Genomic DNA, 14,824 nt, shown 5'->3' on the forward strand with positions numbered 1-14,824 from the left:
TAAAGCATAAAGAGATGTTTTTCTGGAACTCTCTTGCTTTTTCCATGATCCAGCGGATGTTGCAATTTGATCTCTGGTTCCTCTGCCTTTTCTAAAACTAGCTTGAACATCTCTAAGTTCATGGTTCACATATTGCTGAAGCCTGGCTTGGAGAATTTTGAGCATTCCTTTACTAGTGTGTGAGATGAGTGCAATTGTGTGGTAGTTTGAGCATTCTTTGGCATTGCCTTTCTTTGGGATTGGAATGAAAACTGACCTTTTCCAGTCCTGTGACCACTGCTGAGGTTTCCAAATTTGCTGGCATACTGAGTTCAGCACTTTCACAGCATCATCTTTCAGGATTTGAAATAGCTCAATTAGAATTCCATCACCTCCACTAGCTCTGTTCGTAGTGATGCTTCCTAAGGCCCACTTGACTTCACATTCCAGGATGTCTGGCTCTAGGTGAGTGATCACACCATCGTGATTATCTGGGTCATGAAGCTCTTTTTTGTATAGTTCTTCTGTGTATTCTTGCCACCTCTTCTTAATATCTTCTGCTTCTGTTAGGTCCATACCATTTCTGTCCTTTATCGAGCCCATCTTAGCATGAAATGTTCCCTTGGTATCTCTAATTTTCTTGAAGAGATCTCTAGTCTTTCACATTCTGTTGTTTTCCTCTATTTCTTTGCATTGATCACTGAGGAAGGCTTTCTTATCTCTCCTTGCTATTCCTTGGAACTCAGCACACAGTAAAATTAAAGGAGAAAAGAGAATGGACAGGATAAGAATCCCAGTTTAAACCCCCTACAGCAAAAAACTCACCCTTTTTCTTTGTAGAACACTAGCCAGTTTTTGTGTGAAAACTCTTTACACATTTTGTAAGTTTCCTAAAGACAAGAAAAAACAAATTATTCACATTAACTGTGATGGATGCAGTCAAGTCTCTTCAACTGCTTTTCCTTAAATAAAGTTCTTCAATGTGTAAAACATATAATTCTCTGAGAAGCTACCCCTCTTCATCCATTCCAAGACTCTTACGGTAACATGGATTAAAATATATTTTAAAATTCACTGTGAACTATGTACTAAAACACTTTTAGGATAATATTTAAAAAAATAATGCCAAATGCTGATTAGAAGTAAACATGCTATCTAGTGATTAACTGTGATGTTTGTACCATAGCGTCAATACATAGGAAATATTTTGTTTCTTAGGTTTGGATCTATTTATGACATTTAAAATATCTCTTTTTTTCATGGCATTTTAAGACCTATAAGCATGCTGTGTTGTCCAGGGCAGAGGGTAAGTTCTGTTTTATATTCATTACCTTTTCCTGAATGGCAGAATAGACTCCCTGGGGTTGGCCAAAATGTTTAATTACTAGTTTATTAAGCTAAAATATTTATTTATCTTGTAAAAACATCTGGTGTATACCAGATGTTGCACTCATAGGTTCATTACATAAATTCAAAACATTAACACAGACCTGGAAAGCAGGTTAAAGTGCCTGCATGATTAGGGATTTGTCATGAATATCACACACAAATGGCTCATGAAGTCCTATGATTATTAGTTCAAATGTTCCTGCGATGGATACAAAAAGAACACTGATACTTAGTTATACGTCTATCTATGTCTACCTACTTGTATCATATTAAAATTCACAAGTGCCTAATAAGAGAATTCTTTTGTGCATTATAGCAAACAAAAGGTGCCACAAGGGGAGGGCAGGCATGCATTTTTACAGTTAGAAAGCTACAGAAAATCCTTGGCAATTTACTGGGCAGGCTGGGTATTCCTTACAGCTTCCTCCTTGTTCCACCAGGAAGTTTTCTTCATTGTAAATTCTTCTGAAGGTAGGATGAGACGGCGAAGGGCTTGGCTAGCGGGATCCAGCAACAGGATGACATTGCTCTGGAAATAAAGAGAATATATATATATATATTTTTAAAGCAGCAGTCTCTTGGCAGCCTGGAAATAAAGGGTATTTAGTGATAAATAAACCAAAGGTAAGATGACAATACTGAAATATTTAAACGACTCCATAAAAACACTAAGTGATTTTCCATAGTACAGAATTTAAAGCCTTCCATAGTTTAATGAGGATATTTTTAATTATGTAAGGCAGACTTTCTTCTTTGAAGATTTTATCTTAAAACCATCCCCTTGTAAATATAGGCTAGGTTTAACCATGACTCTGTTTTATTATGTATTAAGGAGGAAATTAAGACATTTGATCATTTTTAAAAGTCTGCTTACTTTTATCAAAATTACACGTAAAGAATGTGCAGTTAAACCAATACAACATTGTAAAGTAATTATCTTCCAATTGAAAAAAATTTTTAAGTGATTTACAAAAAAAAAAAAAAGCATGTTGAAAAACTCTCTTCCACTATGCATTCAATTGTCTGATGATGAGAGGGGCTATGCTGTTAGTTGTTTGGCCTGAGGAATCATGGTGCTGGAGAAGACTCTTGAGAGTCCCTTGGACAGCAAGGAGATCAAACTAGTCAATCCTAAAGGAAATCAACCTTGAATATTCTTTGGAAGGACTGATACTGAAGCTGAAGCTCCAATACTTTGGCTACCTGATGCGAAGTCTCATTGGAAAAGACCCTGATGCTGGGAAAGATTGAAGGCAGGAGGAGAAGGGGACAACGGAGGATGAGATGGCTGGATGGCATCACCGACTCGATGGACATGAGTCTGAGCAAACTCGGGGAGAGAGTGAAGGACCGGGAAGCCTGGTGTGCTGCAGTCCATGGAGTCACAAAGAGTCAGACACAACTTAGCGACTGAAGAACAACACACTGTGCATAAATGAATCTCATTTATTCTTTTCACAAATGCAGGTTCAACTCAGAAAATATGTACATGATATAAAGATGGATTAGCAAGAAAATATCAAGGACCCCAAGAACCAAGCTGGTAATGAGTATTTCTGCATCTTGTCATTCACTGAGCTTGGGAACATTCACAGCTCGTGCTGTGATAACACAGTGACAAGAGATCGCTCCAGCAGCCTTCATCACAGTTATGCAAATGAAGTAATAACCTCTCAGAAATTAGGAGGATTTTTTCAAGAAAAAAAAAAAAACTAAAAAAAATTAAGCTTAGACATTAAAATAAGTGAATAGAAACACATGAAATAAGAACTTAAAATTTACAAAGCCAGAAAAGATTGAATATTTTAAAGGAATGTAAAGAAGTTGGGTTTTCAGTTAAAATTTAAAGACATTTGAAGGTCAGACTAACAGGTTTACAAAAAGGCACGGACGAATTTTTTGTCAAGCCTCATTGTTATGTAATTGTCTTTTTTTTCTCTCTTATTTTGGTTCATTTTGTTTTGTCTTATTAAAATCTGGGTCTCCTTCAGTTATCCTAACCCTTATGAACTTTTCATTTAAAGAACTTTCTTTGGGGAAAATAAAATCACAAAGCATCCAAAGAATCACTATATATTTTGTAAAATATATACAAAATATAAAAAGTCTGCTCATTTCTTCCATAACATTTATGTTGTTGTTGTTCAGTTGCTATGTCCGACTCTGTGACCCCATGGACTGCAGCACACCAGGCTTTCCTGTCCTCCACTATCTCTGGGAGTTCCCCCAAACTCATGTCCATTGAGTCAGTGATGCCATCCAACTTATATTTAAAGAAGAAAGAAGAATACAAGGATGAATAATCATCACTTTTGCCCTTTATCACATAATCTAATTAGAGAGGAAATAAAAGGAAATGAAAATAGATTAACAATTCACCTGCAAATCTGAGACCTCATAGTGTGGCTTCAATTTATTTTAATAGCAAATTTTACTGACGTGCTCAAGAATTAAAGTAGTAGTTGCACTGAAGTTTCCTTTATTCCATATACTTCAAATATTGGCTATATTAAAAAAATTCTAAGCAAGTTGACAAAGCTTAAAGTTTTCTTTATAAAGACACTTAGAATGCATCATTCTGTATAATACGCAGTTCTCCATTACAGACGTGCATTACGATGGAACTCTGGTCAATGTTACATGGTACCCTGGATGGGAGAGGGGTCTGGGGGAGAAAGGATACATGTGTATGTATGGCTGAGTCCCTTCACTGTTCACCTGAAACCTTCACAACGTTGTTTGTTAGTCAACTATACCCCAATACAAAATAAAAGGCTTATTTTTTAAAAAATGAATGTGCATTAGTAATATTCTTTTTTAAAATCAACGTATCATATAAGAAGCACTATTCCTGGCATTTGAAAGTTTGAATATGATAAAAATCTCAAGGAAAATCCTTAAAGTTTTCCTTAAGAAGTTGTACTAATAAGTTAAAATTTTGTAGTCTCTATTCTAGATTAAATCTTTTTTTTGAGTTAGTATTTTTTAAAGAAGAAAATCTCTCTTATGATAAATATGTACAACATTAACACAAATCACTAGCACTTAAGCAATTTGGATAATATTAACTTTTATAAGCAACAGAAAGTCCTAAAAATAATGTTTGATCCCAAATGTGATTAAGTAGAAGAATAAGTAGATGATTAAACAGATATGGTTACACACAAAAATGAGTACAGTTTTGCATTTTTCTTCCTTTTTAGGGTCTAGTACTTACGAAGTGAACTGAAAAACTGGATCTTTCTAAGTAACAGAAAACATATCTTTATATGTGTGTGTATACATACATATGTTTCCAGCCACCGCTGTGTTTAGAATTAGTTCTAGAAGCAACTGGCAATATGAAGGAGTTCTGCTGCTCCATCCTTTTAGATGTTAATGGTTTCCTTCTGTAAATGACTAATGATATATTCTGTCTGAGTTTAAAAATAGAATTTTGCGTCACACATGAGTACATGTAACTGTGGTTTTGGCACTCCTTCCAGGGGGGCAGGGAGGAGAAGCGAGTGAGCAATTTTATTATGTTTGTATTTGACTGGGAGAAAAGTAACCTCTGGATGACCTCCATGTCCTAAAGTCTGAAATTCTAAACTCTGTATAGATGTAATAAGTAATCTCATGGTGGGGTGGGGTAGGGGGGAGGGAGGAGGCTTTATTTTTAGGCATGGTGAAGTTTCCCTTTCCTCACTTAAGATTTTATTTTAGCAAGGAATTTTTGAACAACTTCTTAAACCAACCAGCGAAATGCATCTGTTGCCAAGCTCTATAAAGACAAGGGATAGATGAATTAACGGAAGTACTTCTTTACAATATTTCAGCCCCCTTTTCAGCTAGGGCAGAATGGGGGAGAAGGAACTGAAGGCAGCACACTCATTTTTTCATTAGATTAGAATTATTTATCATTTGTTAAATTTTACAGTTACGTGCTGTTCATTTGGAATTAAGGAGGGCTTAATACTTTAGTGGGGACACAATATAAAACAGAGGACAGGTAGACAGAAATCCTGGTAAGCCATGCGAGTCTGCTCAGGGCATTGAGGTAACCTGGAGAATCGCTGAAACTGGTCAATGGGGAAAGTCAGGTAGCATGTAAGAATGCCAGGAGGGGAAGTGTGGGTTTATACAAAAAACACACTGTCTTTGATGAAAGTCATTATACATGAGCAGGGAACTGATCCACAATGTTGCCAAATAATTGGATCTTATGAGAAGACAAACTGCTTCCTGAGGACCTGAAAATCTCATACTTTTAGAATTGGTATCTGTAAATTTGACAGTTGAAAATTTGGCAAGATTTTTTGAAAAAAAAAATACTCCAAAATCAGACTTCTATTTAAATTTGATTGGTTCACTTAATCAAAAATCACCAAGATATCATGTGCTTTTTATGAGAGTTTCCTCTGGCTGTAGAAATCAATTCAATGGCATTGATATTTTGTCGGAACTCTACAAAGTAAAACCTTTTCCAATGGGATGGACACAAGCTTTTCTAAGCAAGAGCTGGACATTTGTATATTCTGCTTCTAGGAGAAAGTAAAGTGAAAAAAAATTGTGAAAATCAGAAAAAAACCAAGTAACTCAGAATTTATGGTAATTGTTGAGTCCTGCCCCCAGGCCACAGGTGCAAGACTTTGCACCAAGGCCACAGAAGCCGAGCCCAGGACCAAGGACACCTCCGAAGCTGACCGAGCCCCTTTGCAACTGTTGCTAAAAGCTCCTGTCACCACTGACAAGCTTCCTGACTCCCAATCAGGCAAAGACACCCACTCCAGTAATCACCCGATAGCGCCCCAACCAATCACCTATGGCCAAAGGTCCAGGAGGAATTTTTTTTGTCCCTGAGGCTATAAAAATTGGATATTAACCCACAAAAACTGACTCTCTCTGGTCTGTCAGGAGGTCGGCCCTCTGCGCTTGCAGTGTCCACGTTATGTCTGCTCGTTGTTCTTAATAAACTCACTCCCTTCTGAAATGCTCTGTGTCTGGAAATTCTTTTCCAACCTGTGCTCGGACTGCCTCAACAGTAATTATTTAGGCAAAGCCTAAAGTTGAAGTTGACTTACTTAACTCGGTGAAACCCTGATATGTTATTTACGAGATTTTAAAAATTCTTGATTAGAAACAGCCTAAAAGCACTGTTCTGGGTAATGCTTTATTCTTAGAGTACCTTAAAATACTTAACAAGTAAAAACATTGCATTTTTTCAATATTTTCCTATGACGAATAACTTTAAAAAATTTTCAGACTACCTGCCCCTACCTTTCTGCAGTGAGTGGACAAAACTACTTTAATTCTGGTGGTGTCAATCTGATTTGGCTTGAACTTCTGTTCTACCAAGTGTTTACTGGGCAAGTTATTTAAACTCCGTGAGCTTCAGTTTCCTCACATGTAAATATTGCTAAAGCTACCCCACTGAGCCTCTGGAAGAATAACATGGAATAACGTATGCAATCTTTTCCTTGACATGTTGTCAGCATTTAATCATCAATCTTCCTCCTTGAGATAATCGTCATGTGGCTTCTGAAATGCCACATCCTGGTTTATTCATCTCCACCTCTGGATGCTCATCTTCAGTTCCCCTCGGTCGATTCCTCCTGCTTTCCCCGATTTCTTCATATTTCAGTGCTCCAGGGCTTAGAGCTGAGACTTCTCTTTTCTATCCACATTCCATTCCCTTAGTCATCACTTTCAGTTTCATGATTTAAATAACATTTATACTCCAGTGACTTCCCAATTTATGCTTCCTGTTCTCCATTAAACAGCAGAATCATCTACTTGGCTTTGTTACAGGCATCTCGAATTGAATCACACATCTAATTTTTCCTCCCAAATCAATTCCTTCCTCATCTCAGTTCATGGCAGGTCTACCCTTTTTGTTGCTGAAGCCTTAAATCTTAAAGTTGACCTTAGCTTCTACTCTGTTACTTCATGTATCTGATCTGTTAGGAAATCCTGTTAGTCGCACCTTCGGAATATATACAGAATCCATCATTACTGATGACTTCCAAACTTGGGTGATCTCTTGCTTGAATCATTGTAAAAAATCTCTTAATTAGTTTCCTTCATTCTGTCTTCGTACCTGTAGACTATTCACCACAGAGGAGATAGAGAAATCCCTAAAATATATGTCGGATCTAGCTGCTCATCTGCTTGAAGCCCCCTAAGACCTTCTTCCCCTCTCCTCACAGGCAGCGCAGAACCGTAGAATGATTCATAAGGCTTTGCACCTCTGCGTCCCCACCCTCCACCATGGTCCTGCCCCAACTCACTGCAGGACCTCTTTGGCCTCGCCTCTTTATACTCTGGCCCTCATTCAATATTTCCCACCACATTTCTTTAAAGATCCAAAGGCGTATTCCAGCCTCTGGGTCTTTGAATTTATAATTCCCTTTCCCTAGGAACTCTCTGCTTCCCAATATCTCTTTTCTCCCTCAACGCTATCAAATCCACTTAAATATCACTTTCTCAGTCAGGCGATCCCTGACCCTCCTTGCTTTAAATGGCAGTCTTCCTTCTATTTTACTCTCCCTTGTTTCTCATCGTCTAATTTAAGTTGTAATTATTTATTTTGCTTATTGTCTATCTTTCTGCACCAGAATACAAGCTTCTCAGAACAAGGACTTTTGTTTTGTTTATGGAAGTATCCCTAAGAGTAAGCACATGATACTTACTCGATGAATGAATAATATGCTTAGTATACTATTTGGTGGGCTTCCCTGGTGGCTCAGTGGTAAATAATGCCACAGGAGACATGGGTTCAATCCCTGGGTTGGGAAGATTCCATGGGTTGGGAAGAAGGAAATGGCAACCCATCTGCCTGCATTGCAGGAGACACAGGAGATATGGGTTTGATCCCTGGGCTGTGAAGATTCCGTGGGTTGGGAAGAAGGAAATGGCAACCCATCTGCCTGCATTGCAGGAGACACAGGAGATGTGGGTTCGATCCCTGGGCTGGGAAGATTCCGTGGGTTGGGAAGGAAATGGCAACCCACTCCAGTATACTTGTCTGGAGAATCCCATGGATAAGGAGCCTGGAGGGCTACAGTCCATAGGGTCACAGAGTCAGAAACAACTAAAATGACTGAACACACACACACACACACACACACACACAATTTAGTAGCTACCAGGTGGGTAACAGGTCTATAAAAACATGGTACTCCTTTCTGTTGGATAGTATAGATTAACTTTGTTGTTGTTTAGTCACTAAGTTGTGTCCTTTTTGACATTTTGAATGCCCTTTTGGACTTTATGAATGGGATTAGTGCCCTTACAAAAGACACATGGATGTGATCCCTGCTACTTCTGCCATGTGAGGTCGCAGGGAAGAGACCGCTATCTAGGAAGGAGGTTTTCACCAGATCCTGAACCTGCAGTCACCTTGATCTTGGACTGGCCAGGCTGCAGAACTGTGAGAAATAAATACCTGCTGTTTATAAGCTACCTTGTCTACGGTACCTACATTACAGCAGCCCAAACAGACTGAGAGAGCGGTCCCCAACCTTTCTGGCACCAGGTCCAGTTCTGTGGAAGACAGTTTTTCATGGACGGGGGATGGGGCGGATGTCAGGATGATTCAAGCACCTTACATTTACTGTGCACTTTATTTCTATTACTGTTACATCAGCTCTGCCTCAGATCATCAGGCATTCGATCCTGGAGGCTGGAGACCCCTGAACTAAGACAATTCCATTCAGTATAGCTACACAGCTGTCTCCACATAAAGAATGCCATTCGGGTTTCAGATAACGTGTCATCTCCTAAGCGGAGCTATCTTAGCACTCTTGAGTACTATTCATTCTTCCAACTCCTCCCACCCTACCCCCATCTTTCCCTAAGACATTTTTTCTTGTTGTTGTTTAGTCGCTAAATCGTGTCTGACTCTCTTGGGATCCCATGAACTGTACGGCAGGCATCACTGCTTGAAACTGGCATATTTATTTGTTGGCGTGCTTGCTGTTTATCTCCCCACAGAGAATGCAAACTTCATAACAATGAACCGCTGCTGCTGCTGCTCAGTCTCTTCAGTCATGTAGACTCCGCGACCCCATTGACTGCAGGCCACCAGGCTCCTCTGTCCACGGCATTCTCTAGGCAAGAATACTGGAGTGGGTTGCCATGCCCTCCTCCAGGGGGTCTTTCCTACCCAGGGACTGAAACCCCATCTCTTAACGTCTCCTGTGTTGCAGGCGGATTCTTTACTGCTGAGCCACCAAGAAAGCCCCCAACAATGAACTATCCAGCCTCAAATGTCATTAGTACTGAGGTTAGGAAACCCTCACTCAACATGTTTCAAAGAATAAAGCCCACGTTGAAGTCCCCCAGAGAGGAAGGCGTTAGCCTGCCTTGTGGTACTGATAACACACAACTCCTGACTCCTTCCTGCAGCCCCTCTCCTCAGTCCTGATGAAAGCACACACTTTTAGTGATAGGCTGGAAAACATCCTTGCCTGTCCCTCACGTAAGTCATTCTTGGTATAACGAGGCCACGTCGTTACCTGCTGCTCATGGAGAACCACTTGACCCTTTAGGGGATTTCCCAGCGGCGCCACCGTCACAAATGGGTGCCAGATCCCACTGGCCGTTCTCGGGAAGATGTCGAAAAGGTCCACAAAGTGGCCGCTCTTCCCAGTCATATTCATAAAGTATAAGGACACGGGATTGCATGCAACTACATAGAGAGTATTTTCCTCATTTTCTGAAATGACCAAAAAAAAAAAACAAAAACAGAGTTAATTCTATTCTGCAGTAGAGTTTCTGCCTGGTCCAAAAAGGTTCAGTGAAAACTGAATCATAAGATTCAGAGACGGCATACAACCGGAACTCGGCAGATGACCTGCACATGGATTGGTCAAAGAGCATTGGGAGAAGCAATTTCATACCTGCTCTAAGTGTTGGAGAAGGGAATGGCAACCTACTCCAGTATTCTTGCCTGGAGAATCCCACAGACAGAGGAGCCTGGTGGGCTACAGTCCAGGGGATTACAAAGAGTAGGACACAACTGAGCGACTAACACTTTCTTCTTTCTAAATGTATCAATAGATGGGACCATGCCTATAACTCCAGGAAGTAAGTATCTATTTGTTCCCCAAAGAATTCCATAACATCTCACAGTAACATCATTAAATATTTAACACTCCTCAATGTCAGGAAATTCTTCCTTCTATGAAAGTATTTTGTGCTTCAATAAAAGTCTGTTTCCTCTTATTTTATTATTGGCTCAGATGGATAACAGCTGGTCAACATCTTCCGTCTGCTAATTTGGTATTTCCCAGTTTACTAGCTCTTTAGGGTTTTCAAGTAAATAAGTATTTCCATTTTTTGATTCTTAGCTCTATGGATCTTATTTTCCAAATTATCTTTTTTCATATTTGTGTATTTTTATTATTACAAAACCTGTCTTTTCAATCAAGTACTTGACTAGGTCCCTTTTCTGAATTCTATTTCAGTGCTTCTTCAACTTTCAAGTGTGTGTGAATCATCTGGGGATCTAATGAAAGTGCAGATTGTGACTCAGGGGCTGTGGGGTGGGGTTTCACTCTGCCTTTCCAATGAGCTCTCAGGAAATGTCACTGCTCTAGGCTTGAGGCAGGTTCTCTGGGGTGGGGTTTCATTCTGCCTTTACAATGAGCTCCCAGGAAATGTCACTGCTCTAGGCTTGAGGGCGTCCCTTTGAGTAGCCAGGTTCTGGACTGTTAACCATAATCTCTATTTCTGGGCACCCTAAAGCAAGGGATTAAGCTGCTTCTGTATAATAATCACTATTAATATCACTCATCATCCAGGTATCTATTTACAAGTGGTCATATTTTCTGAACCCCAAACTAAGGTATAAGGTATGATAAAGAGATATGTGGGACTATGATGGAAATTTCAGGAAAAAAATATAGTGCGCGCGTGTGTGTGTGTGTGTGTATATGTGTGTGTGTGTGATGTGTACACATAGAGACCAAATATATACAAAGATAAATTAAACAAATAAGCTGACATTGATAAGAAACACAAGTCAATAGAAGATCAGAGAAAGGCATTATTTAGAGACACTGTGAACTGTGTAGGAACTACAGTTCTGAACATCAGAATCACATGACTTATAATTTAAGAATGTTTTTAATGTGTCTATCAGCACAAATAAATTCAATTCGACATTTATTGAGCAACTTTGGAAGTATAATAAAAGTGTTAATAGAAATATACTTCATAAACATCACTTGTCCTCTCTTATTGCAGCATTAAGTACTGTTTGGTCTCTGGCTCAAACATATCTATCTATCTAACTAACTGATTCTAAGAGAACCAACAAAATCTTCTTTTCTCTCCCAAATACAAAATAGGCAAAAAAACAAAAGATATTTAAAAAAACAGCACAAAAGCCCAGTTTGCAAATGTGGACAATACTGAAACAGAGGGTTAAATTATGTGAGGGACAGCAAATGAGTTTCACTTTTAAGGACCAGTTCTGACTGGCTGGCCGTGGCTGCCTGGAATGCTGCATTGAGAAGAACTGTGAGACTGTGACAAGGTTTAACGACCCCTGTCACTGACATGAGGCAGAGGTTCACAGCATACTTATTCACAATCTCTAAAAATGAGACAAGGGCCAAAGTTCAAACTTTATTGGTAAGACCTATTCACATTCTCTACTCATGTACATTCTGTGGATGTTTGTCCCTAACTTTAGCTATGTTGAGTAAAAATATGTGCTTCTAAAATGTACAGAGTTTTTGTTGGTTAAATTATGTGAGGGACTGGTGTTGCTATTAAGACATTTTCAGTTCAGTTCAGTTCAGTCGCTCAGTCGTGTCCAACTCTTTGCAACCCCATGGACTGCAGCACGCCAGGCCTCCCTGTTCACCATCAACTCTCGGAGTTTATGCAAACTCATGTCCATCGAGTCGGTGATGCCATTCAACCATCTCATCTTCTGTTGTCCCCTTCTCCTCCTGCCCTCAATCTTTCCCAGCATCAGGGTCTTTTCCAATGAGTCAGCTCTTTGTATCAGTGGCCAAAGTACTGGAGTTTCAGCTTCAATATCAGTCCTTCCAATGAACACCCAGGACTGATCACCTTTAGGATGGACTGGTTGGATCTCTTTGCAGTCCAAGGGACTCTCAGGAGTCTTCTCCAACACCACAGTTCAAAAGCATCAATTCTCTGGCGCTCAGCTTTCTTCACAGTCCAACTCTCACATCTATACATGACTACTGGAAAAAACCATAGCCTTGACTAGACAGACCTTGGTTAGCAAGGTAATGTCTCTGCTTTTTAATATGCTGTCTAGGTTGGTCATAACTTTCCTTCCAAGGAGTAAGCGTCTTTTAATTTCATGGCTATAGTCACCATCTACAGTGATTTTGGAGCCCCCCAAAATAAAGTCTGTCACTGTTTCCACTGTTTCCCCATCTATTTTCCATGAAGTGATGGGACCGGATGCCATGATCTTAGTCTTCTGAATGTTGAGTTTTAAGCCAACTTTTTCACTCTCCTCTTTTACTTTCATCAAGAAGCTCTTTAGGTCTTCTTCACTTTCTACATTCATATTATTCTCTACATAATAGGGCTTCCCTGATGGCTCAGCCAGTAAAGAATTCACTTGCAGTGCAGGAGACTGGAGTTCAATCCCTGGGTAGAAAGACCCCTGGAGAAGGAAATGGCAACCCACTCCAGTATTCTTGTCTAGAGAACTCCATGGACAGAGGAGACTGGCGGGTCACATATGATCATGGGGTCACAAAGAGTCAGACAGGACTAAGTGATGAATAAACCCAACACACAGTGAATGTAAAATATCTTAATAGGAACACCAGTCTGTCACCAACAAAAACCCTGTACATTTTAAAAGCACATATTTTTACTCAACATAACTGATTTTAGGAACAAACATTGATAGAATGTACACAAACAAAAGCTTGCTTCCTAATTTTTGCCTGAATAATCCCCGTTGTAGATAAGTTAGGGAGTCTCTCCCTTTCCCCCGTCATGATTCTGTTGCTATCACCTTAGTAACTGCCATCAATTTCTGGCAGGTACTTCTGCCAAAAAGTACCTAGGACGTACTGCATGAACCAGTAGGTAATGGCAACAGTCCAGAGATGCAGACGCCAAAAATTCACATCTTTTATTTGCCATTCTTTACAATGAGAGGTTTAATGACTGCAAATCCTCCAACCCTGCTTTCAGAATACATGTAATCACCAAACTGGAATCCCAGCCAAAAAAATCCAATGTTTTTCCTTTTCCTTCCCCCTTCTATTTTTAGCATGAGCCCGGGCTGAGTTTAACTTTGTGCTGCAATTGTAATGAGAAACAGACGTGCGTATGAACTCAGCTGTGCTTACGTGGACTCCACAACAGTATTCTGTTAGGTTGTTATAGGAAATTAGATCTAAATTACATATAATTGCTATCCAATCCAAGCATGGCACAGTGACTGAGTCTAGCATCGACTTCTTGATGTCTAGAGATTATTTTGATCTGGCTTTTTAAAAAAAATCAGTGCAGGAAGGAAAAATCAAAAGAATAAACTGACATACCATGTGCTGTAGCGACGTCACAGATTAAGTTCATTTCATCCAATGGTAACCTCCAGGAGCTACATTCTTCGGTAAAGGTTTGGGATCTTCCTTCATGTCTTTCTATTGGATACTCCTGTATGTGTATGAGTGCTGGACCCTATTTAAAAAAAAAAAGTAGTTATCTGCAATAAGATATTTGGGTAGTTATAAAAATGTAGAAAAGTAAGAGTTCTTCCAAACTAAGATTTTCAATTCAAATACTATCTTGACATACCTCTTCTCATTTTATTGACTGGCATGATACTTATGACAATAATAATACCATATAGTTGCATTTATAAAGGCTTTCACGTGTGCTATCATATTTAATTTCTCATTTTCTTTTTATTCAGAAAATATATCAGATATAAAATCCCATAGGAGTTCTCATTACTTTACTCTTTCCTAAGCCAACTGCAAGTTTTGAACTCCAAGTATGGGGACCCAGAGCTGTCCAAACCAGGAGAATAATTTTTAAATACAGTTGATTTGCATGCCCTTACAGTCCTTAATTAATCACAACTTTTTGGGTCAGATATTGCCTATTGCGGCAGCCGGGGCTTCCCAGATGGTGTAGTGGTAAAAGAATCCACCTGTCAATACAGGAGATGCAGGAGACTTGGGTTCGATCCCTGGGTTGAGAAGATCCCTCGGAGTAGGAAATGGCAAAACACTCCAGTATTCTTGCCGGGAAAAGTCCATGGACAGAGGAGCCTGGTGGGCTATACAGTCCATGGGATCACAAAGGGTCAGACATGACTGAGTGACTGAGCATGCACGCATTCACGGGTGCTATCACCCCTTCTGTCTAGATTGTATCTTAGGAGCTAGATGAAACACTACATTTCTTGTACTCCTTTGCAGCAAGCATTCTGAATATGATTTAGCTTCTGCCAATTAAA

General features: G+C 39.5%; 1 protein-coding gene across 3 annotated transcripts in view; it reads right to left on the reverse strand.

The window, feature by feature from the left end:
- VWA8 (von Willebrand factor A domain containing 8) overlaps nt 1-14,824 on the reverse strand; it is a 375,174-nt gene that overhangs the window by 145,127 nt on the left and 215,223 nt on the right. For all 3 annotated transcript variants that reach the window (XM_055541970.1, XM_055541972.1, XM_055541971.1), the window contains exons 28-31: nt 13,902-14,040; nt 9,867-10,066; nt 1,787-1,897; nt 805-869 (exon numbers count right to left, since the gene is read on the reverse strand). In XM_055541970.1, coding sequence (XP_055397945.1) covers nt 805-869; nt 1,787-1,897; nt 9,867-10,066; nt 13,902-14,040 — 515 coding nt within the window. The remainder of the gene's footprint in view (nt 1-804; nt 870-1,786; nt 1,898-9,866; nt 10,067-13,901; nt 14,041-14,824) is intronic.

The sequence above is a fragment of the Bubalus kerabau genome, chromosome 12, assembly GCF_029407905.1.
Source record: "Bubalus kerabau isolate K-KA32 ecotype Philippines breed swamp buffalo chromosome 12, PCC_UOA_SB_1v2, whole genome shotgun sequence".
In the NCBI taxonomy this organism is placed as follows: Eukaryota; Metazoa; Chordata; class Mammalia; order Artiodactyla; family Bovidae; genus Bubalus; species Bubalus kerabau.